The sequence below is a fragment of the Phaethon aethereus genome (assembly GCF_964289735.1).
Source record: "Phaethon aethereus genome assembly, chromosome: 3".
NCBI lineage: Eukaryota > Metazoa > Chordata > Aves > Phaethontiformes > Phaethontidae > Phaethon > Phaethon aethereus.
The window spans coordinates 73,061,550-73,083,184 of record NC_138576.1 but is presented as its reverse complement, the minus strand read 5'-3'; the positions used below and the strand labels follow the sequence as shown (position 1 = coordinate 73,083,184).

Sequence of the window (21,635 nt, the reverse complement as noted above, 5' to 3'; positions counted from 1 at the left end):
CTCTTTGGGGTGTATCTTGTGAAAGTACTACTTGTATGTATGTCGCGCTGCAGGCTTGTCTGGCAGCAGTGGCAGCCTCCTGGCAGCATGCAGGCAGATTTCCTGAATGGCATCTCTCACCCCCAAATGCTGAGGAAGGGCATGAGAAATTCAGTTTAAAAGACTCCTCCAGTGATTTAAATGGGAAGGAGGCAGACAAAGTAGAGACTAGGAGTAACAGCAACAGGTCACTTAACAGCTGACATCCAAGCTCTGTGTTGCCTTGGGACGAAATACCTCCTAGGCGGGTTAAATGCTTTTTGTTGTGGAATGGAAGGGGTAGTGCCTGGACTAAGTCGACAAGTATACCCACTGTGCACTATGAGGGAGCGCATTTCATGTTAAATGATCAGTGTTTAATTTCAAAGCTGGTTCAGTCAGAAAAATACTTGTAGCGTAGACAAAGGGAAGAAATACCACTTTCTTCGCCCAGGAAAAAGAGAAGAGTTAATACACTTTTATCTACCTACCTATATATGTGTGTGTGTGTATGTGTATGTATATACATACATATATAGAGAGTATAATGTGATATGTACCCTAGTGTTGGAAGAAATGTCTCTAACTTTGTGAATAATAACTTTTTAAGCCATGATAAGCTTTCTGTTAAATTATGTAGTTTGACAGAAATTAATTTCTTTCTGGACCTAAGAATAGATGAACACAGATACAAAAGTGGTTCCTTGGCTTTATCCTTGTGTGTTCTCAGCATACAACTACATAGTGTTTGATTTATAAGAGTACAAAAAAATTAATAAAATAAGCACATTGGTTTTTCTTTGGTATCCATCTTAAAAGGAAAAGAGAGTTCAGAAGTGTTATGGCTGATTCTAGCTGTGCTTACAACCTTATTTCCCTTCACTGACTGAAGTGTTCTTGCAGTGAGGTTTTTTTGCCTGCGGAGTGTTCTGGTACACATGCAAGAGGTCTGTTACCAGTGGAGTAATAACCCTGACTTCTTCATAAAAATGTCCGCTTCTTCTTGCCGTGCTCCTTCACAAATTACTTGCTTTGAACATCTCGGTTTTAAAATGTGCAGGGATTTATCAGAGGTCAGACTTCTAAGTGACTTAGGAGTTACTAATGAAAGAAAATAATTTTAATATTTAATTTAATATCAATTAAAGGAAACAATTTTAAACTGTTAGATAAAGGGAAAAATAAAAGGCTTTGCTTATGTCAGCTGAGAGACAACAACCAGTAGGGTGCTGGTAGTGAATATAAATATAATTTGCCCTCTACATATCTATTAGAAGCCAGTATACTTGTAGATTTAGTTTTGCTTATTATTTAAATTGTGTTTCAGCCTTACTTAGAGTAGATTGTCTGTGTGCTTATGAAGATGCTATTCTTCTCAAAGGGGAAATGGGCAAGACAATCGAGGAAGCATCTAGGCTGGAAGGGACCTCTGGAGATCAAGTGGTGCAGCCCCTGCACAAGGCCGGGCCAACGGCAGAATTAGAACCAACTTAAGCACAAGGCAGGGCCAACGGCAGAATTAGAACCAACTTAAAAGATGGCTCAAATAAAAACTAAATCACTTTGGAGAATTCAGTGATACATGTACTTTTGAAAGCTGTGTCCTGCATGCCTTTGGGCATCAAAGTAGCATATGTACGTCTTTAAAAGAAAGGGGCCATGTCTTCTCCCAAGATGTTACTGTTTAACACTGATTTATTTATTTATTTATTATTATTATTTTTTATTTTGTAGTCTTAGCATTCCAGCAAGTTTGGTCAAAGAGAAGAGCACACTAACTTGTGCCCTTGCACCTTTACCTGTTGCACAAAATGAACGGTCAGGAACAATGTTAAACTGCAATCCTGGCAGTATCCAAGCCCAAGAATCTTTTGGTGTCTTGAACATGCTGTGGATTTTATCTTCACATGTTGTCCTGTTCATCGTCAGGCATATTCATCACACAGTTATTACTATTATTAAAATTCCTATGATGGGCAACAACAGTTTTACCTGCTTATTTTTTGTGTTTAAATGGCGGAACTTAAAAGCTTAGTGTCCTTGTTCCTTTCCACCTTTTCTCTGCAGAGTTACTTATTTGGGGCATGGGGTGCTTGCAGTTTTGTGCTGTAAACTGGATGTTTGCTGGCTCCTTAACTGCTGCATTTCTGGGGATTTAACGTATATGCCAGCCTGTGAACTTAGGCAGCTGATGGCCAGAGGGAGCGATAATACTTAAATTGTCCCAGCAAGACTGAGAGGGTGGCTGCCAGTGTCCTGAAGGTAAAACTCAAACGGTGCTCAAGAAAGAGGTAGTGCAGACACAGACTTGTGAGCAGTGGAGGGTGGGATTTTACCTGCCTGTAGAGTAACAACCCCATTAATTTGAAGCGATGGAATTGCTGTAGGTGAGGTTTCTGTCTGGCTGTAATGATGATGTGATGTATGGGAGAATTCCAAGATTTGTGACCTTTAAAACAAATGTGTTGCAATGTAACTGTTTTAGGGGTTACAGATTTTCAGAAAAATAGGAGATTTCCCATGGGTGTTTTCACATCTTACTAGCCTTTTGAGACAGAGCTGTAAAATGAGCTTTTCTTTTCTTGTCATCATTTTAGGTCAACACACTTTTATATTATTTTTTTTTTCTCCTTAGAGGGGTCTCTGCATGGAAAGGATACTGAGCTTTGCTTCAGGAAGAGTTACATATGTTGTTCCATATATTCTTTGAGTAATGATAGGATAGAACTAAATTTCTTTTTTCCTCACGTAAGTTTGCCTTAAAGTAAACAAACAAACAAAAAAAACCACAACCAAAATCCCACCCAAACAAAAACCAAAAACCATCCCCAACACCTATCCCCTAAAAAAAAAAAAAACCACAACAAAAAAAAACCCCAAAAAAACAACAAACCCAAAACTCGCAAAAGAAGGCGAGAATGAGAGAATATGAGCTTGAAAGGTATGTTTGCAAATAAACTTTGGAAAGACACGTACGATCATATGAGGAAGGAAAGGAAATACAGTAATCTTAGAACAAAAGCTAGTCCTGAACAAAAAAATTAATAGTAGCACATAGAATAGGTACAGAAATAATGGAACATGTCTGTTTAGGGAAGTTTGATAAAAATGAAAAAAAAATCTATATATAAAGGTATAATATAACATTAAACTGGGAAGGGAACTAACTTTTTTTTTTTTTTAAACAGTTAGACAGACGGAACATTCCAGTGTAGCTTTGAAGGAAGACACTGAAACTATGGAGACATGTCCATCTGACTCAAACACCAAGGACGGTGTGGATGCTGAGAAAGAGGATGCTCATGCAGTTAAACAGCTGCCGTCTTTGGAAGAAGACGCAGAAAACCTTGACCACACATCTGAGCCACAGTCTTATGATCTGGGTTTTAAAAAGGTTTTTAAATTTGTTGGATTCAGATTCACAGTAAAGAAGGAAAAGACAGGAAAATCAGAACCAGTTCAACTGCTCACTGTAAAAAAGGAAACACAAGTCCCTGAAGGAGCTGATGATCAAAAAGAAGTCAGGTCAGAAGAAATAGTGATGCCTGAGGATGCACTCTCTGCAGAAGACAGCACCAAAGACACGCTGAAAAAAGAAAAACCAGTAGATGAATCTCCTAAAACAGCAGAAGAAAATGAGATTTGTTCTCAGTCAGCTGCCTTAGCCACTGATACTGCATCACCGTTAAGAAGATTTTTTACTCAGGGATGGACTGGATTTAGGAAAAAGAAGAGTTTTAGGAAGCCTAAAGAAGATGAACTACAGTCTCCTACAAAAGAAGAGGAGCAAAACAAAGAGGGGGCAACCTTAACAACTGAAACCAGTGAAAAGGAGGAGAAATCGGAATTTGAGAAGCAAGCTGAAGAGAAGAATGTGACGGCAGTAACTATTGAAATGCATGAGAAGGAGCAAACTGAAGGTGAAAAGCTGGAGTCAAAAAAGACTGTGGCAGTCACAGGAGTTGAAGCATGTGAGAAGGAAGAGCTAGTCAAGCATGATGAGCAGGGCCAAAAAGAGGTTGTAGCAACAGCAGTTGTTAAAGAAAGTGCAAAGGAGAAAAAAGCTAAAGAAGATGATCAAGAAAGGGAACTGGTGGAAGGCTCAGAAGATCTTGGTAAAAAGGAAGGAAAAACTGAAGGAGAGGAAGAAAGTGAGGTGACAGATAAACCACTAAAAACAAGGTCCGTGGTACCTGTTGTCAGTGACAGTGTGAACGGAGAATTGAAAACATACTCAGAAGTCCTACCTGTGAGAGAAAAACCAGAATCAACTGGAGTCAAGTGTGACATAGAGGACAGAACTGAAATATCCTCTGAAGAGAAACTTGAAGCAGGATCTTTGGCAATTGAAATTTCTAGTAAACAGCTTAAAAAATCTGAAGGAAGAGAAGGAAATAAACCTGATCCACTGGGGAAAGAAACACTTGATGAAAAAAAAGAGGAAGCAGAATTGAAAGTTTCACCCGTGTCGGAAGACATCACTGAAAAGTTAGAGACACAAGGAGAAGCTCAAGATAGAACCACAGAGAAGAAAGAAAGCAAAGAACATGAGACAAAACTGACTCTGGGTGCTCCTGGATTGAAGTCCTTTTCTACTTCTGAATGTTCAGTTGACACAGAGGATGATCAACAGTCAATCAAACCCACTGATGAAGGTCTACAGGGAAAAACTGGCATAGTTACGACTGATACTATCAAACCAGATGAAGTAGCCACAGAAATAACTCCTGAAGAGGCAGCTGGAAAGAGGTCTCCAGAAGGTATCACAAATGAAGCTGAACTGCTGTTTTCTCAAGAAAAAAATAAACTACAAGGCAGCCCTTTAAAGAAGCTCTTTACGGGTACTGGATTAAAAAAACTGTCTGGAAAGAAGCATAAAGGCAAAAGAGAAGAATCTAAGTTAGGGGAACAGGGTGAACCAATTCAACACTTATCGGATTCTGCAGATAGCCCGGAGGAGCAAAAGGGCGAGAGTTCTGCTTCTTCTCCTGAGGAGATGAATGAAATTCCTTCTTTGGAAAAATCTGTAGATGGAATGCAGGTCACTGAAAATGAAGATGCTGCAATTTCAGATGTGGAGCGGAAAAGAGAAAATGTTACACCCTGGGCATCTTTTAAAAAGATGGTGACTCCCAAGAAACGTGTCAGAAGATCTTCTGAAAGCGATAAAGAAGAAGAAATTGATAAGACAAAGAGTGCTGCAGTTTCTGCAACTGAAAACACTGTTGATGAAAACCAGAGAGAATTAAAAGAAAATGGGATGCACCAGAAACCAGAGAAAGCCACAGAAGAGCCCAAAAGAAAGGTTGACACGTCTGTGTCCTGGGAAGCTTTTATATGTGTAGGTTCTTCAAAGAAAAGAGCCAGGAAATCATCGTCATCTGATGATGAAACTGAACATAAGCTTGGTCAAGAAAGCCAAAAAGTAGAAGAATCTGGACAGAGCAAAGAAACAGCAACAGATGCAGTTCTTACTAGTTCTCAGGAGAGTGATCAAGGACAAGGGAATTCTTCCCCAGAACAAGCTGGAAGCCCATCTGAAGGTGAAGGTATTTCAACATGGGAATCATTTAAAAGGTTAGTCACTCCAAGAAGGAAATCCAAAACCAGAATGGAAGAGAGAACTGAAGACTCTGTTGTGGGATCTAGCCTGGAGCATTCAACATCGGATGGTGAGCCTGGAAAAGATGAATCGTGGGTTCCATTTAGAAAACTGATGCCTGGGCGTAAGAAGAAAAGGTCGGATGGGAAGCCAGAACCAACTCATCTTAAGCAAACAAGAGAAGACATGGCGGAAACAACTGAAGAAGATTCAGATATTCCAGCTGTTGTTCCTTTATCTGAATATGAAGCAGCAGAGCAGGAGAAGATTGAAGCCCAACAAGCAAAAGATGCTGAAGCGATGAGAGAACAAACCTCAGAGGAAGAGAGAGCAGGAAAATTGGAGGAGACCCTAAGAATTAAGCAAGCACATGAAGGGCTGGTACATGCAGTTACTGTTACTGTTGTGGAAGGGGAAAGGGCAGTTACCAGTATTGAAGAAAGGTCACCATCTTGGATATCTGCTGCCCTGACAGAGTGTATTGAGCAGGCAAAAGAAGAGGAAGAGAAGGAAACAGAGAAAACATTTGAATCAGATGTTATTGTGGACGAAGCAGTGGTAGCTAAGACAGTGCCAGAGACGAGAAAGGATGTTAGTGATGATACCACAGCAAGTGAGCCAGAGCTAACCTCAGAAGCAGTGACAGCTCTGGAGGAGACAGCAGAAGCTTCCTGTGCTGAAGAAACAATGGAAGTGTCCCTTGCTGAGGAGACAACTGAGATGGTTTCTGCTGTTTCGCAGTTGTTAGAAACCCCAGATACTACAGAGGAAGTTACACCCGTACAAGAAGTAGAGGCCACTGAACAAAATTTGAAAGAATTAGACAAACAGACACAAAAAATTCTTCACGAAGTTGCTGAAAGAGTGAAGACAGCAGATGTAGACCAGCTGGTTAGTGAAAGAACTATGACAGCAACTGTAATTACAACAGTACAAAGAATTGAGTCGGAAGTGAAAGATGATGCTAAAGATCGGAAAGTTGTAGGTCAGGAAACTGTTTTGCTTGAACAGTCCTTGACAAAAGAACATAAGGAGGTTGATGTCCAGGCCTTGGGAAGAGCAGAGAGCATTCAGGGCCAAACCGGTGTTGAAGAGAGTGTTCTACAGGAAGGTTCAGAGAGAAATGAAATGTCTGCTGCAACAAAAGAAAGCACAGAAGGATGTGAAAATGTAGATGTTCTGAGAGATGAAAGCCAGTGGCAGGCATGTGAAGAACCAGTTGTAGAAGACCATGAAGAAATACCTGAAGTTCAGAGGACAGTAGAGGAACATTCATCACAAGACAGAGACTCTCACATTATGAAAGCAGTCACTCCCAAGGAAGAGCCATTTGCAAAGCAGGAGCCTTCAGAACAAGAGAAACTGCCTGTAACGGGTTTGACAGTAGATGAGACAAGAGATGAATGTATTGCAGAAGTGCAGACTGCAGTAAGTATTACGTATGACACGAAGGTTCATCTGTCAAAGAAAAAAGTCAGCAAGTGTTAGATATTATACCTGATTTAGAACCAGGTTGTGGCAATATCACTATTCAGGATATTACTACTATTAAGGACCTTCTTTGTGCAGCCTGAGGCAACTGAAGTTTGTTTCTAGTGAGACAGACACACAGATGCCCAGAAGCAGCAGCCACTGAGGCTTTTATGCAGAGTGAGGTGGATGCAGAATGGGATGGGAGATGGGGTGTGTGGATCAGAGGGTGCTGGAACAATTGCTATTAGGGCTTCTGCACAGCGCAATGTGACTGAGGGTATTATGTGAAAACACACGATCCATATGTGATCCATATGGTAGCATACATAGCAGATGGTATCTTCAGTCGTAGGCAGAAGTACAATCGTAGCTGAGGTACTTCTGCAAAGGGCGGGGAAAAGAAATGACACCGCTGTCTCCAGCTTTAAATGCGCAGGGGTTATTGTGGCTGATCTGTTCCTACCTTCTTCCCTACCTCCCCACCCTCTTCCTGGCTTAGTTTTTGTTTCAGGTGCTGTCGGTTGTCCCTTGCTTTAGGCTGCCACGTATCCTGAGAAACTGAACACTAGCTGGGATCTTGGTGACCCACTAATCTCAGTGTCATCACCTCACGCTCTTCCCATGACCCTCTTCCTCCTGGTCATTTCTTCTGATGCTTTTTCACCCAGATCATTCCTGGTCACTCCCTGCTTGAACCGTTTTTCACCGGTCTGTTGCAATTCTCCACAGGTGCAGGACAAGACCAAGGATGAAACCTATACCTTGCAGCTTATAGCTGAAGAGCTTGTGCAGCTTGAAGGAGAGGACAAAACCCTCACCATGGGACCAGAGCACACAGAAGCAGCTGTCAGTGTAGTCCCTGTTAAATCTGAAAGACAAGATGAAATTCCTGACTTAGACTCACAAGACCAAGCTTGTACTGAAGGAGTTCTGAGCAGGGCACCTGCCCAGAGAGAGGAAGAGGAAGATGATGCTGTGCTCTGTGGAGTAAAAAGCACAGAAGTCGCTGTTACTGAGGTTCCTCTGCAGAATGAGGTTAAAACCCCTGCCCTTCCTTCAGAAACAATTGGCTCAGAAGCAGCTGCAGATGCTGAGCAGAGTGTGAGGGATGGGGCTGGCAGGCAGATTACAGCAAAAGATTCTGTGCCCATCCTAGAGCCACAATGCAGAGAAAAACCAACTGAAACCCCCTCCCAGAGTGATGAAACCGAAGGTGGCAAAATGGAAGATGCTATGCTCAGAACTGAAACACGCTTAGAGGGTGATACCACTGTCACTGAGGCTCCCACACAGATTGAAGCAGACAGTGTACCTAATTTAGCATCAGTGTGCCCAGATACCACTGAAAATGGAAGTGCGGTCCTTACTGACAGAAGTCCTAAGCAATGTGAAACACTAAGCAGCTTAATTGAAGAGGAGAATGTGGAAAAAGAACAAGAACTTGTAGAAACCTCCAACTGTCAAGACTTTCAGAAAGAAGATAACAAAAATGAGCAATTGATGGAAAGAGCCAAAGAATTATTTGAATCTGGAAAATGGGAAGCTGTGAGAGGTGATGACTGTTCAACTGCTGTCCAGCCAGAGGTTTTAACTATGCACGAGGAAGGCTCTGACTCTGCCTTCTTAGAAGCTGAAAGCTTGGAGGCTCTGAAAGTACCTGTGCCTGTAGCAGCTGCAGCAGTTGACGAGCGTGCCATGGCAGAAACCAAAATGCCAGCAGACACAACAGCTGAAACTGTACAGCCCTTGGCAACCACACCACAGCAAATGGCTTCTGAAGAGGTCCCAGTTACTACTGTTGATTCTTCAGGCTATGGGACTGCAGAGCTTGGTAGTGCAGAAGCACCTGAGCCTCAAGTAACTCCTGCTTCTGTGAATGGAGTATCAGAAGAGCAAGAGAGGCTCCAGAGCACAGGGCAACCCGAACAAAATGGTATTCCTCCAAATGATGGTCTGTCTCTCGCCCCCACAGAATTTGAGAAGGATGTTGTTCAGTCTGTGACTATAGCGTCACAGGGTACGAAAATTGTGTTGAATGCCATCCAGACAGCTGTTCACAAACTTGCAGAAACAGAAGACTCAGCTGCCTTTGAGTCAGAGCAGCACATTAAGTCCATAGGGAAAAGCCCATCAGATACAAACGTATCTGAACTTCTGGAAAGTAGGCAGGTGGATCATCAACTTCCAGTAAAAGATGAAGAGACACGGAGTAAAGAACAAAAGCTCCAGCAATCAGGAATAGTGAAAACTGCTACCATAACAGAGTCTGCAGAAATCCATGCAACTGTAGAAAAAACAAAAGACAGGCTGTTAACTTCAGAGATGCTGAAAAACGGACAAAGTCAGAATTCTTTAACAATTGTGACTGGCCCTGAAGATGTTTCAAGGGAAAGTGTGAGACTTCCGAAATCGACACTAGAACTAAATACTTCAGAAGATTCAACCAAAGACCCCCTAGACATACACCCACCAAAGTTAAGGGAAAAAGAGGTTGGCCAGATTATGGAAATCCCAGACCAACATACAGGTCAGCAAACATGCAGAGAAAGTGAGGAAGAACAGCATCACCTGCCAGTGGAAGATGGGAAAACACAGTCGTGGGAGGATGATAGTTGCCAAGAAGGAACATCTTGTGATAGTCCACAAAGTCAGAACTTAGTGGCTCCTGAGGCCTTGAATGTAAGTAGCATTTTTAGCGAGCAGTTTGTTTCTTTTTCCAGAATAGTTTTGGGGGTCTCTAAAACTGTTGTGTCTCTTTTTTTTTTTTTTTGGCGAAAGGCAACTTCTCCCCAGTTTAACCAACAGGTCACAGATTTTTATGTTTCTTGTCATCTTTACTTCCTCTCTGTCTGGCTATTCAACACCTTGTTTCTTTTCTGTACAGCTCCCCTCACTTTTATGGCCTTTGACTTGGCCTGTAGTTTAGGGTGATATTTCTGGGAGGTAGAAAATGTGGTTTCCAGTTTTTCTAGATATGCACTCATATGGCACACATTTCATGTACAGGATTTAATCCGCAAACATGCTTCCTCTCTAACAAAGCTCTTCTTAAAATCCTAAAGGATGTGAGTGTTGCCTTCCATGGTAAACCTGAAGTCCCTCATGTAGCAAAGCTTTTTGCACATCAGTGAAATTGGAATCAGAAATGATAGTTACAGTCTCCCTAGGATATTTACTGCAGTTGCCTAAGTAAGTCATGATTCCTTTATTCCTACCTTTGAGAACTGCTTGGGAAAATAAGATATTCTTGAGAGAGTAAGCTGTCATTAATAAAGCTTTTCTTTCCTGTCGTCTTTCTTTCAGATGTGCTAAGCATCCATGTGGCATTTGGAAAGATGCCAGTCCTAGAGAACAACTGACAATCCTGTGACAGAACCAGGAGCTTTATTCACTACCCTTTATTCTTGGATGTTAACATCTGCTCTTTTGAAGACCTCACTTTTTTTTGGTCATTTGTATTAAAAAAACAATGCCTTTAATGTTGGCTGTATCTACACGTGTGTTCCATTTGAAGGTCATTTGCCTCTGCCCACAATACACCATTTAGACTGGAGATGCACAACTGAGTGAATGGACAGACCACTAAAACTTGTGCCGGAGTTATTACTGTCCCCTCACATAACGTGTGTCCTGTCTGTCCCATCTCCTAGAATCCCTTCAGTCATCTCTGAATCCCCCCACCTTCTTTCTACAGTCTCCCTTATGCCCCACATCTTCTGTAGCTGCCTTGATTTGACCTACGAGTGGCCATAGATGCCCCTCGGCTTGTGTGTGAGGGCAAAGAGGTGGGCTAACTGATGAGGACACATGAGACTTCTGGCCAAGTAGCATATGTGTCTTTATCAAACAGCAGGAACTGGATCACGCACAAATTCTTGAGCAAGACGCTCAAGATCGCTGCCTTTCAGTTCTATTCAGGTATCTCTATCTATCATTCAGTTGTATTTGTGCAGGCCTGATTTAGTCAGAAATTACTTCTACTACAAGTGTAGCTTGAAAGGAGATTAAGAATACCGTTCTCTTGTTCCAGACTTCAGGTCTCAGGACTGGACTGTAATGTGTTGAATATTTATATGTATGTCTTAACCCAGTTCTGATTTTAATGTAGAGCTATGATACTTCTGTACTATTTAGGCATACCCTTAAATGAATTTTGTAGAGTAGCCTGGAGAGGAGATTGATGCCATTGGAGTGGAAATTGATAACATGTAGTTTCCTATTTATTGTTCCAGGTTCTTCCCCTTGGAAAGTCTCTCAAAAACTTGGCTGTCTTGCTTTGAATATTTATATGTATATCCTAAACCCAGCTGTGATTTTAATGTAGAACTATGATATTTCTAAAGACAAAAGGAGAGGCCTGACCCGTGTCAGATCCACCAACCACTTCTACTTGCAGTCCTCCCTGGTTTCTGAGATCCCTCCACACTTACTGTTTCCCTGCTGTCTTGCTCATGTAGCAACCCCAGCAGTACCACGACAGTCAAATCGCACCCCTGTCATTCCAGAGTCTGCTCATTTCTGGTCACTGCCCCATCCAATGCCAAGCCTTTACCCATACCTATACTGCCTAACATCCTGCATACAAGCTTCCTCCTTTCCCAACCCCTGCCTGAACCTCTTTCCCACCACAGCATTTGCTGAAATGCTTCCCACTCCTATCAATTTTCTGGCTTCACTGAGGGAGGAGTAGGAAGGAGGGTAAGGGCTTGGTGGTGAGTTCTGCCTTGGGTTGCAAAAAGCTGATGAGACCTTTGGGGTGCTGAGATCTTAAAAACCTTCATGTAAGGTGGATTGGATGACAACAGCTGTAGACCAGAATGAGCAGGGTGATTTAAGGATGGAAAGAAGGCCCAAGACGGAGTGTCCTGGGATGTCTGTCCCCAACAGGAGTTGGTCCTCTCTTTTGTTGTTTACATTAAAATCAAACATGGGGTACAAGTCCATACTTGCAGCTCTGATTTCTGAAGTGAAGGTTACAGATCGCACTTTGTGAAGCCGATGCCCATCAGGTTGAACAATAGCTCACTATCCTACCTGTATAGTAATTTATTTTAAAATCAACCTCTACTGTACAAATGCTCTTGTTATGGCAGGTGCTTGCCTCTCCTCGAGGCTGCGCATACAGCAAGCAATGTGACTAATTGCACTGGTGTGATTGCACCATCTGTTGCTGCCCTGTGTGGATGCATCAAAAGAGTTTTCCTTACCTCAGAGCAAATTATATAAATATTTAAAGCCAAACAATGTGGTTTCAAACAATCCAGTCTATCTCTGTCCATTGTTAGCGGCAGCTTTCCCCCTTAGCTTTGGGCAATTCCAGCACCCTTGGTTGGTTTCCACAGGTTTAAGTTGGCTTGCAAGTTGATCATGCTCTTAATAACACCTCACAAGTGCAAACTTGGCTGAATTTGTACAAATTGTATACCTATGTACGTTAAGCCATATTGCAATAACTGCAGCAGGTAAAATAACAATAGCATGACCTGTGTAATCCTGATTCTTACATTTGTAGCTCCAAAGCTGTTAATAATATGTAAAGATAATTCTTGTCTGAACCTCATCTAAATAAAGCTAGCTTTACCACAGTGTAAATTGCCTGTTGGTAGTAATTGGACAGGCGAGTGCTTAAACTTGCCTATTTTCTCCATTAATCCAGGGCCTAGGTAAGCAATGCAATGAACTCCGTTATAAAACCAATAGAAAAGCTGCTTCTTATCACTGACAGCTAAAAAATACTGCACCTGAAACTGTGCTAATGGTGCAAGGAGCATGCCTCCACAGCAAAGATACTACTTTGTTCCAGCATATTGCTTTGGCCTCTGAAACTATCATTTGAGACTGTGACTTCTGGCTTGTGCTTAAAAGCTTGAAGCTTTCTCTAATCCAATGTACTGGGTTACCAAATTTGATTTTGTGGTTTTAAGGTAGATTTTCATTGATTAAATAAAATACAACTACGAATTTGTTCTAATGGGTGTATGTGGTGTTTTTTTGCTTAGTGTAAATTATTTTCTGATGGTTGCTTCATCTGCAGAGTTAGATTTGCTCCTGAGAATTCGTTTGTTGTTGACCGACATTCAGCTTTTGATGTGAATTAAAGGAACTAATGACAGAATTAAACTGTGATTCGGTTGTAAGTTTTGTAAAATATGCATAGTTCAGAAGAAGTAATAAGAATAAAGTACTTCGGAAGACTGAAGAAAAAAACCTCCATTAAATTCAAGATAAGTAACCATATTCAGTGAGCCAGAATGAAAAATTAGTAAATCATATGCCTTGCTGGTGTAATTGAAGTATAAAGAAAAAAAAAGCAACAACATGAACGTCCACAAAAGCTTTGGCATATAATAGTCGATTAAGGACCTTGGGCCCATAACTGGTACCTTCTAGGCTTCCCGCTGCTGCTTAGCTGGGGTATATGCCTCAGGGCACTGAACATCCGGAGGTGCTTGTGATTTGTGTTCACAGACCTTGGACTTCAGACATGAAATTTTTCAAGCCATCTATGTTCTATGGCTAAGAGTGTTAAGCAGCATTTGTATCTCAGAAGACTTGCACAGATCCACACCTGAACTCTTTTTGTAAAGCCTCACATTTACCCTCCCATCTCAGCTAAGATGCTAAATCCAGTATCTGCAAGTACTTACCTGCACTGGTCACAGAAAATGCAGGGATGTTGAAACACTGCAGGGTGGCTGTCCCACTTCTTGCTTGCTTATTGCATCAGGGGGCTCATACTGCAGGTGCCTGATCTCGCTGCCCAGCTCTGGCACCTGGAGGTATAGATCAAAGCAGCATCTCCCACCAGACTTTGTGATCAAGGCACGCAACCTCTGCCAGTCTTTTTGCAAGGTTTACGCATTTATACTATCCTGTTACCGGATAACATGAAGTCCCTCAATGGGCATCAAAGTAGGGATTGGAGACCAAGCCGGTTACATCCCAGGGAGGTTTGTGTGCTGTTTTCTCTTTTGTAATGCTGTTTTATTGGCAATAGCTCAAGTATCCTGCCTATTAGCTCAAGCTATGGAAGCGGATCTGGCTTTCCTATTCACATCCAGAGCATATGGGAGGCAGCTGTGCCTGTTGAGGAACCTGCATAGCTTGGATACAGCAAGTGCCTGGGGATGGGCAGGCGGCTTGCCAGAAGCACAGAGGATTCCTGAGATGGTCATGTCTGGATGCTGAATGCTGGATGCTTGTCATTCACACTGCCACACAGGAGGGGAGCAGGCCTGAGGAGGCTGATGGCCCCGCAAGGAAGGATGTGGTTTGGAATGAGGAGCAGTGTGGAGCAGGCGGCCAGTGGGATTGGCAGCACAGCATCTGGAGCCCTGATTTCGGGGAGATGGATGAGATGTGGTAAAAGAGGGTGGCTCTTAGCTCTGTGAACATTTTAAGATGCTGCTAACAAGACAGAAGCTTAGCCACCACAAAATTAATATCTAATTTAGGGCTGATGTCATTTCTAGCTGGACACTAAATTTAGTCTTTACAAAAGTGAGAATGAAAGATAAGGGTGTAGTTAAGGCCCATGGCTGTTCTTCTCTGACATCTTCAAAAAAATAACATCAACTCTTTAAAATTGGAGGAACAGTTTTAAGAAGTGTCTCCTTTTCCTCCTTGGAAACGACATCCATTTCCAGAGCTTGAAGAACCCACATGCCTCAGTCCTTGGTGCTGTGACTGATGGTATGATTAAATGAGGGAAGCAGAAGTCCAGTATTCCATGGGAGCCGCTCCCTGGGGATGGTCTGTGTGTAAAGTCCTGGGGCAGCTTGACCCTCTCCTCATAATCTAGCCTACAGATACATCCCTGTTCCATCTACCAAGGCACCAGACTAGAAAGAATAACCAGCAAGACACCTTTTCCTCTAAGCAGCTAGAGAAGGGAATTGTAAAAATTCGCAAGGAGTTTACAAGCCAGCTGCTGTCCTGAAAGGCAGACAGCCCAAGAAGCCTTCGGGAAGCAGCCCGACAGCAATCCCTGCCTCCTGCCTGGTGCAACTGTCCCCTCGTCTTAGGCTTCTGTGGACCCTTGGCCTTGCAGTGCTATGGACTCCTCTCCCCTGCTTGAGCTATCTGTCTCTCTGCTTGGTAAGCAGGTTCCTTGAGAACTTTTAAACTCATTTCTAGGAGATTTTCCAGGGTCAACTTGACGTAGTCAGCAGTGCCTGTCATTTCCCATAGGAGAGGCTGTATGAAGCAGAAAACCCGATGCACAACCACCTGTACTAACACTTCTCCCTTTCAGCTTTCCAGTGGTAGCCATGAGGCTCACAGACTAAAAGGGGGAGAGGTGATGCTCAGCCAATATTTGAGAGTAGCTACCTGGGTAGGGCAGGTGGCTTCAGGCCCAGACCCAAGGCAATCCAGGGTCCTGGGCTGCCTCCGCTCCATACCGCATCAGGAGTGGGCATGAGTTTTGCACATTTGTGCGTCTGGCCCCAGCCACCAGTGCTAGGATCACCTCTTGTGTGTGCCGACAGCCTCTGGCAAGACATCAAGGGAGGAGGGTAAACATGGGAGGAGACTGTTCTCCGGATTTGAATTTCACTTGCTTTTGTAATTGAAGAGGTGGCCAAAAAAAAGTAAAGTTTTCAAGGCTGGCTCACTAAAGCAATGGAGGCTGGAGGGTTACAGCTCTGAGGGAAGGCTGTGCATGGGGAAGACAGGGCAAGGGGAAATGTCAGCTAAACTGTTTGAGATGCTGACTGGAAAGGTAGCCTTTCCACAGTCCCCGGCTGCAATGTGGGTGTTTATTCAGAGGAAACTTTTCTCAGCCCAAATATATTTGGGGTTTTTTTATCTCCCAGATGGTGGTTTCACTATCATTTCATGAGAGCAATTAAGAATTGCAAAGACAAATATGACCTGCCCATTATTCTAGAGCTGACACGAACTCTTCTAAACTAGAATATTTGCTGAACAATCTTGAAAAGAGCGTTATTCTCTTTGCCGTAAGCCTCCCTACTGGGGAAATGCTTTTACTGGATTTTTGCGTAACCTGTCTTGATCTTTCAGTTGGATTCAGGCTCATACATCCTCTCTCCTCCCCACAGCAGAGCCAGTTAATGCCTCACAGATGCAGGGGAGAAACCTGTGTCAGTATGAATGGTGTGGCAAAGGCTGGGTGTATTGCTTACAGTTCTTCATACAAAAGTCTATTTAACTTAAAAAAAAAACCAGACAAACCCTTTCAGCCAGTGTTGATATCAATTAGTAGAAGTGGGCTCATATTCACTATAGCAGCGTATTGACTATGTTGAAATTATTCTTTTGTGTTCTTTCACTCATAACCAGTAGTTGCTCATGCAAAGAACAGATACAATACTTCTTTCTGTAACCATTTCTTGATGTGGCTCAAGGCTCTGGACATTCCTGGTATTTATTAGTTATTTATTTTTCCAATGAAAGAGACATCACATTTTGTTTCTGCCTTTCCTGTTAAGAGCTTGGGTCACTGGGGAGCATCAAGCCTTACAATCTAAGCAGTAGAGCTGATTTTGCTTAAAAGCGCCAAAAACCCCTATTTGTGGTTGTGGCTAATGTACAGGAGCACAGTGACGATGTGCTATGGCAAACCAACCTGTTATATATACCTCTATATCATACTGTAGTAACAAGAAATTTTGGCATATCACTAAAAAATAATGCCTCTTGAATTTTGAGTTGTAAACTATGTAAGGTATTGATTAATTGTTCCCATTGAGTGGCAAGGTACAACAGGCAGGAAGGTGTCAGTGAGTGGTACCAACAACAAGGAGGGAAGCAGAAGAGCACAGCTGGAGGACTGCAGGAGCAGAGACAAACATGCATCAAGTGATGTAAGATTGCTGTTACTAGAAACAGAACTGTTTATTATGACAAACTTGGCATTAGAATTAAATCAGAGAGGCTCCACAAGCTGTTGCAAAAAGAGAAAAAGATCGAAATGAGTTGAAAAAAGTGAGTGCTTTCATTGTACAATAATTTGGGACCTGTTTGCAGCAGCACAAGGAAGTAAAAGAGCTCCTCCAGAGCAGCGGGGGAAGCATGATGGCGTGCAAAGAGTGAGAGCTTCCTGGGGCTGTGGATCCCGCTCTGCACAGACAAGTGGGAAATGGAAGGGGAAAGGTGAGATCTTGTTTCTTTATTCTCTACCTTTTGTCCTTCAGCCAGGAAATACATGGTACTGGCTGTGAAGCTTATGTTTTATGTACTGAACTTTTATACTCTCTGTCCTCAAGCCAACTGCATTTTAATCCAATCTGCTTTTCCAGAACTTGAGCCTGCCATGACCATGGGCTGCTCCTCAAGACAGAAGTGTTCTGAACCACTTATTGCTATGTAGAAAATCCCATCAGTTAAAAAAAAACCACACCCACCTCCCCAAAACCCCACACAAAACAAAACAAAAAAAAAACCCCCAACAAAACCAAACAACAAAACCCCAAAAGGAAGTGAGATCCCTCTCTACATCGTGGAGAGAAAACTAGCTTTATAAGAACTAAAGTCCATCAATAAATAATATACTGCAGCAGATAAAGGCTTTGTGGACACAGTGGCATCTCTGTGATGAAGTCCTTTTTAAAGAATATGTTCATACACACATATGAACATTTGAAGTAAGAATATCTTCACTTTAAAGATAAGTTTATATCTTTAGAGTAACACCTAGCAGTGAACCAAAGATGCTGTGAAGCTAGTGCTTTTCCTTTCTGCAGAAAGAGAGGAGGATAAGTTTTAAAAACTCGCTATAAACAAGAAATATGAAAGGATCTGGACAACCAGTTATGACCTGTGAAGTGTAAAGTTCAGTGTAGCTCAGTCTTCCCCTTGTTACCTATTTTATTAAGTAATAGAAAGGGAGACACCATCTAAAACTGGCTCCTACTCTAGATATAGGATACAGACCAAAGTTTAGAAGGTTATGTTTGAATTTTAAATGAGCTAGACTGAAATATTAATGAGTCTTCAGCTCAGAAGAACTTAAAATAGACTGTTGAATGAGCAGTACTAAGGTTAGCCTGTTCTAATGTTCCAGAAAAAAATCAACATTTCTTTTTGATTCTGTTGTTAACTTAAAATGTAACCAAACCATGGGAACAGAGGGTCTCAAAAGTGAGAATATACTTTAGTAGAGTCATTGAAGTATCATCATCAAGTGGAATCATAGAATCTTTGGGTTGGAAGGGACCTTTGAAGGCCATCTAGTCCAACCCCCCTGCAGTGAGCAGGGGCAGCTTCAGCTAGACCAGGTTACTCAGAGCCCCGTCCAACCTGACGTTGAATGTTTCCAGGGATGGGGCATCTACCACCTCTCTGGGCAGCCTGTGCCAGGGTTTCACCACCCTCACTGTGAAACATTTCTTCCTTAGATCTAGTCTAATCTACCCTCATTTAGTATAAAACCATTACCCCTTGTCCTATAGCTACAGGCCCTGCTAAAATGTCTGTCCCCATCTTCTAAGCCCCCTTTAAGTACTGGAAGGCTGCAAATAAGGTCTCCCTGGAGCCTCCTCTTCTCCAGGCTGAACAACCACAACTCTCCCAGCCTGTCCTCACAGGAGAGGTGTTCCATCCCTCTGAATAGCGAGGAATACAGAGTTCTGTCTATCTGTCTGTCTGTCTATCTATCTATCTATCTATCCATCACTACCTCAAAGTGCTTACAGTGGGAAAGACAGATACTCATCCACAGGTCTTCCCGATAGCACAGAGTGTCCTCACTGAGATGCTGAGGACAAGGGCAGGTCAGTGGCAGTGAAAGTGTCATTTCCTGCCTTCTGAATGGCTGAATTACACCAAGGCACCAGCCTGGTCCCAGTCAGCCCTGCATGGCAGCTGTGACAGCATAAGGAAATTTTTTTCTCATCAGTGAAGATGCAAAAATGTCCCCCCTTGTATACCTGATGCTGCAATCTTGGGGGCTTCATGCTTTTGAGTGCTCTGCAGCCCCCCGTGCAAAGGGCTCCACTCCGTGCTGCAGGGCAGAGCTGCGAGCGTCCTTCTGCCCCCTTTGGCTCTCAGCGCAGCCCCTCGGTACAGGGATGCTGTCAGGGAAATGCTCTTCGGGGCGCGCAGCGCTGCCCGCGTCGGGGCTGCCGGCCAGCGAGCCAGGCCGCATGGATGGCTGCGCTGGTGTGACTGCACCATCTAGTGCTGCCTTCTGCCGCTCACCGCTCCTCTCTCGGCCGAGGGGAGGCCCGGCTGGTTTCTCACAAGCTGACACGGATTGCACCCCAGTGCACGCAGAACCGTGCTTCCTGTTTCAAAAACACCCCAAAAGCTGGAGAAACTCATGTGGCAAAGGCGGCAGTTCCTTCTAGCCGTTGTCATTCCTGTTAGGTGAGCTTCCATCCCGCCTGGAGAGCCGTTTTAAAGAGGCAAAAGCATCACAGCACAACCTTGCATCAGTGACGCATGTGTACAAAAAGCACGTGCGAAATGCTAAGGTGCTTTAGTGGGCTCCAAAGGGAAAATGCAGACTCCGCTCTAGGTCGCTAGCTGTGTGCAGTGCCAGCCTGAAGCAAGCCAGGAAACAAGACGGCAGCAGCAGAAACAGGGCCCAGGCTGACAGCAGCTGCTCACTCTGCTCCTGCCCAGGTGCTGCCCTCGGGCACGGCCCCTGCCCCGGCCTGATGTGCGCAGGCAGCAGCACCGGGCGGCTGCAGGCAGAGCGGCGCGGGCGCTGGCTGCCCCGGTCAGAGAGAGATAAGGCCTGCTGTCTCTGCGGCCTTGCAGAAGTAACTGTTTGGTAGTTTCTGATAAGCCCGACAGTCTTCAGAACTAACTGCAACAAGCCACAGGAGAAGTGTAGACCAAACTTCCAAGCTGGAAGGCAGGATTATGCCAGCTCACCCCAAAATTCCCTTGAGCAGCGGATCCAGCAGCAGCCTGGGCTGCTGCGTCTCCCCAGCTTCCTGGGGCGATAGAGGGGACAGCTGCAGCGTGACGGAGGAGGAAGGATGAGCACCCTCGCCCTTGGCCAGGCAACTCATTTTCTCATATGCATGTGGGTTAGTGACTTTGTGAGTTAATGAGCATGTGAATTGTTGAAGCAATAAATTAGAGAAATAACAATCTAGACAAATCAAGGATTGAGCACTTGTTTTACCTAAAATAAGCTCGTGAAATAATAATAGAATCATAGAATATCTCAAGTTGGAAGAGACCCATAAGGATCAAAAAAAGCTTGATTCACCGTGTCCGTTCCCCTGAGAATTTGAGAGACCCAGACTGTGAAATTTTATTGGTATCAGAAGTTGGACCTCTCTCTGACAGGTTGTGTTGGGCAGGCACAATTTGCTTCACCATGCCAGTTGCAATTGGTTATGTTCAAGTCTAGAGAGTTTATGTGTGTGTGTGTCACAATGACAAATTAAAAAACTAAATAGCAAGCGGCAACAAAACCCACCTCCCCCTGTAGTAACTACTAGACGCCAGCCTCATTGCCTGCCATGGCAGCCAGTGTGCAGACTGCCTCGTTGAAAACCCCTGATTCAGCTGAACTGCAAGAAGCAGCTCCCATAGTGCCAGGTGCCAGACAACCCCCTCCCAGGCCAAATTGCTGGGCAGTTATGCATGAGCAGGGACATTTCTGCCCCATAGGAAAGGGAGCAGATGGAACATTGAAATCATTAGCCTCAGCCAGGGTTAAGTGGTAATACCTTCCAAGAGGTCTTCCAGAATACATTAGCAGATACACCAGTATATACCACAAATGATAAAACAGAGGAGAATCTCAGCTGAAGTAGATGTAATGGAAAAGAGCCAGCCTGTCCCTGTGCAAAAAGGAGAAAGCAAATTGGGGAGAGGAGCACCTGCAGTCACTAATGCGCGCAAGAGGTTATGGAAAATACGTTTAGATAAAGAGCTCTCTCTGAGTCAGTTAAATGGGCTGACAACACCAGTTTTACAGCAGTGGGCTGAGTTTGCCTCATTGACTCTTCATGATAACTCTCTGGGATCCATACCCAGGGATGGCAGCGACTTAAGAAAGTAATGACTAAGGCAGAGCATTTTAGGGATGTGAGCTCTGGGATACCTACATCTATCAGCACTGACCCTAGACCATGACTATGCAGGAAACCAAGGTCAGGGCTTTATCCTGTGGCAGTCAGAGTGGCCAGCTGCTACTTGCCCCACTGAGGATTCAAGTACAGAGGTGATAGTGGCAGTTAATGACCACTGCTTTAAGACATTCCCCATCACACAGGAGTCTACATGTAGATGGTAAATACCAAGGACAGCCTCCACTTATCAGACAAGTAGTTTCAATTGTTGGTGTCCATGGGCAAGTCACTACCCACCCACTTGCCAGGGCTAAATTAATTCAGTCTAATGGACCAGCAGTCCATCCCACCTTACTCTGAGGTCCTCGTGATAGGTGCCTTTTTGGTACGGATTTACTGAAGGGTCAGTCGTGAGTGGTCCCATGGGGAAAATAGTAAGCAAGGACAACCACTCCCTTTATCGCACAGTTTGCCTCATACCGGTGCACCTTGTTAGCCTGTTGCAAACAGATGCTGCCTTAGCCCATAGCAAGCTAGTTAGCACT

At 43.7% G+C, this 21,635-nt stretch overlaps 1 protein-coding gene across 1 annotated transcript in view; it reads left to right on the top strand.

Annotated features, from left to right (window-relative positions):
• The window catches only part of AKAP12 (A-kinase anchoring protein 12), a 28,423-nt gene extending 18,099 nt beyond the window's left edge, over positions 1-10,324 (top strand). Inside the window, exons 3-4 of the mRNA XM_081998462.1 lie at positions 3,207-7,048; positions 7,823-10,324. Of these exons, the coding sequence (XP_081854588.1) occupies positions 3,207-7,048; positions 7,823-10,024 (6,044 nt within the window). The 3' untranslated portion in view covers positions 10,025-10,324. The remainder of the gene's footprint in view (positions 1-3,206; positions 7,049-7,822) is intronic.
• The last annotated feature ends 11,311 nt before the right edge of the window (positions 10,325-21,635 follow it).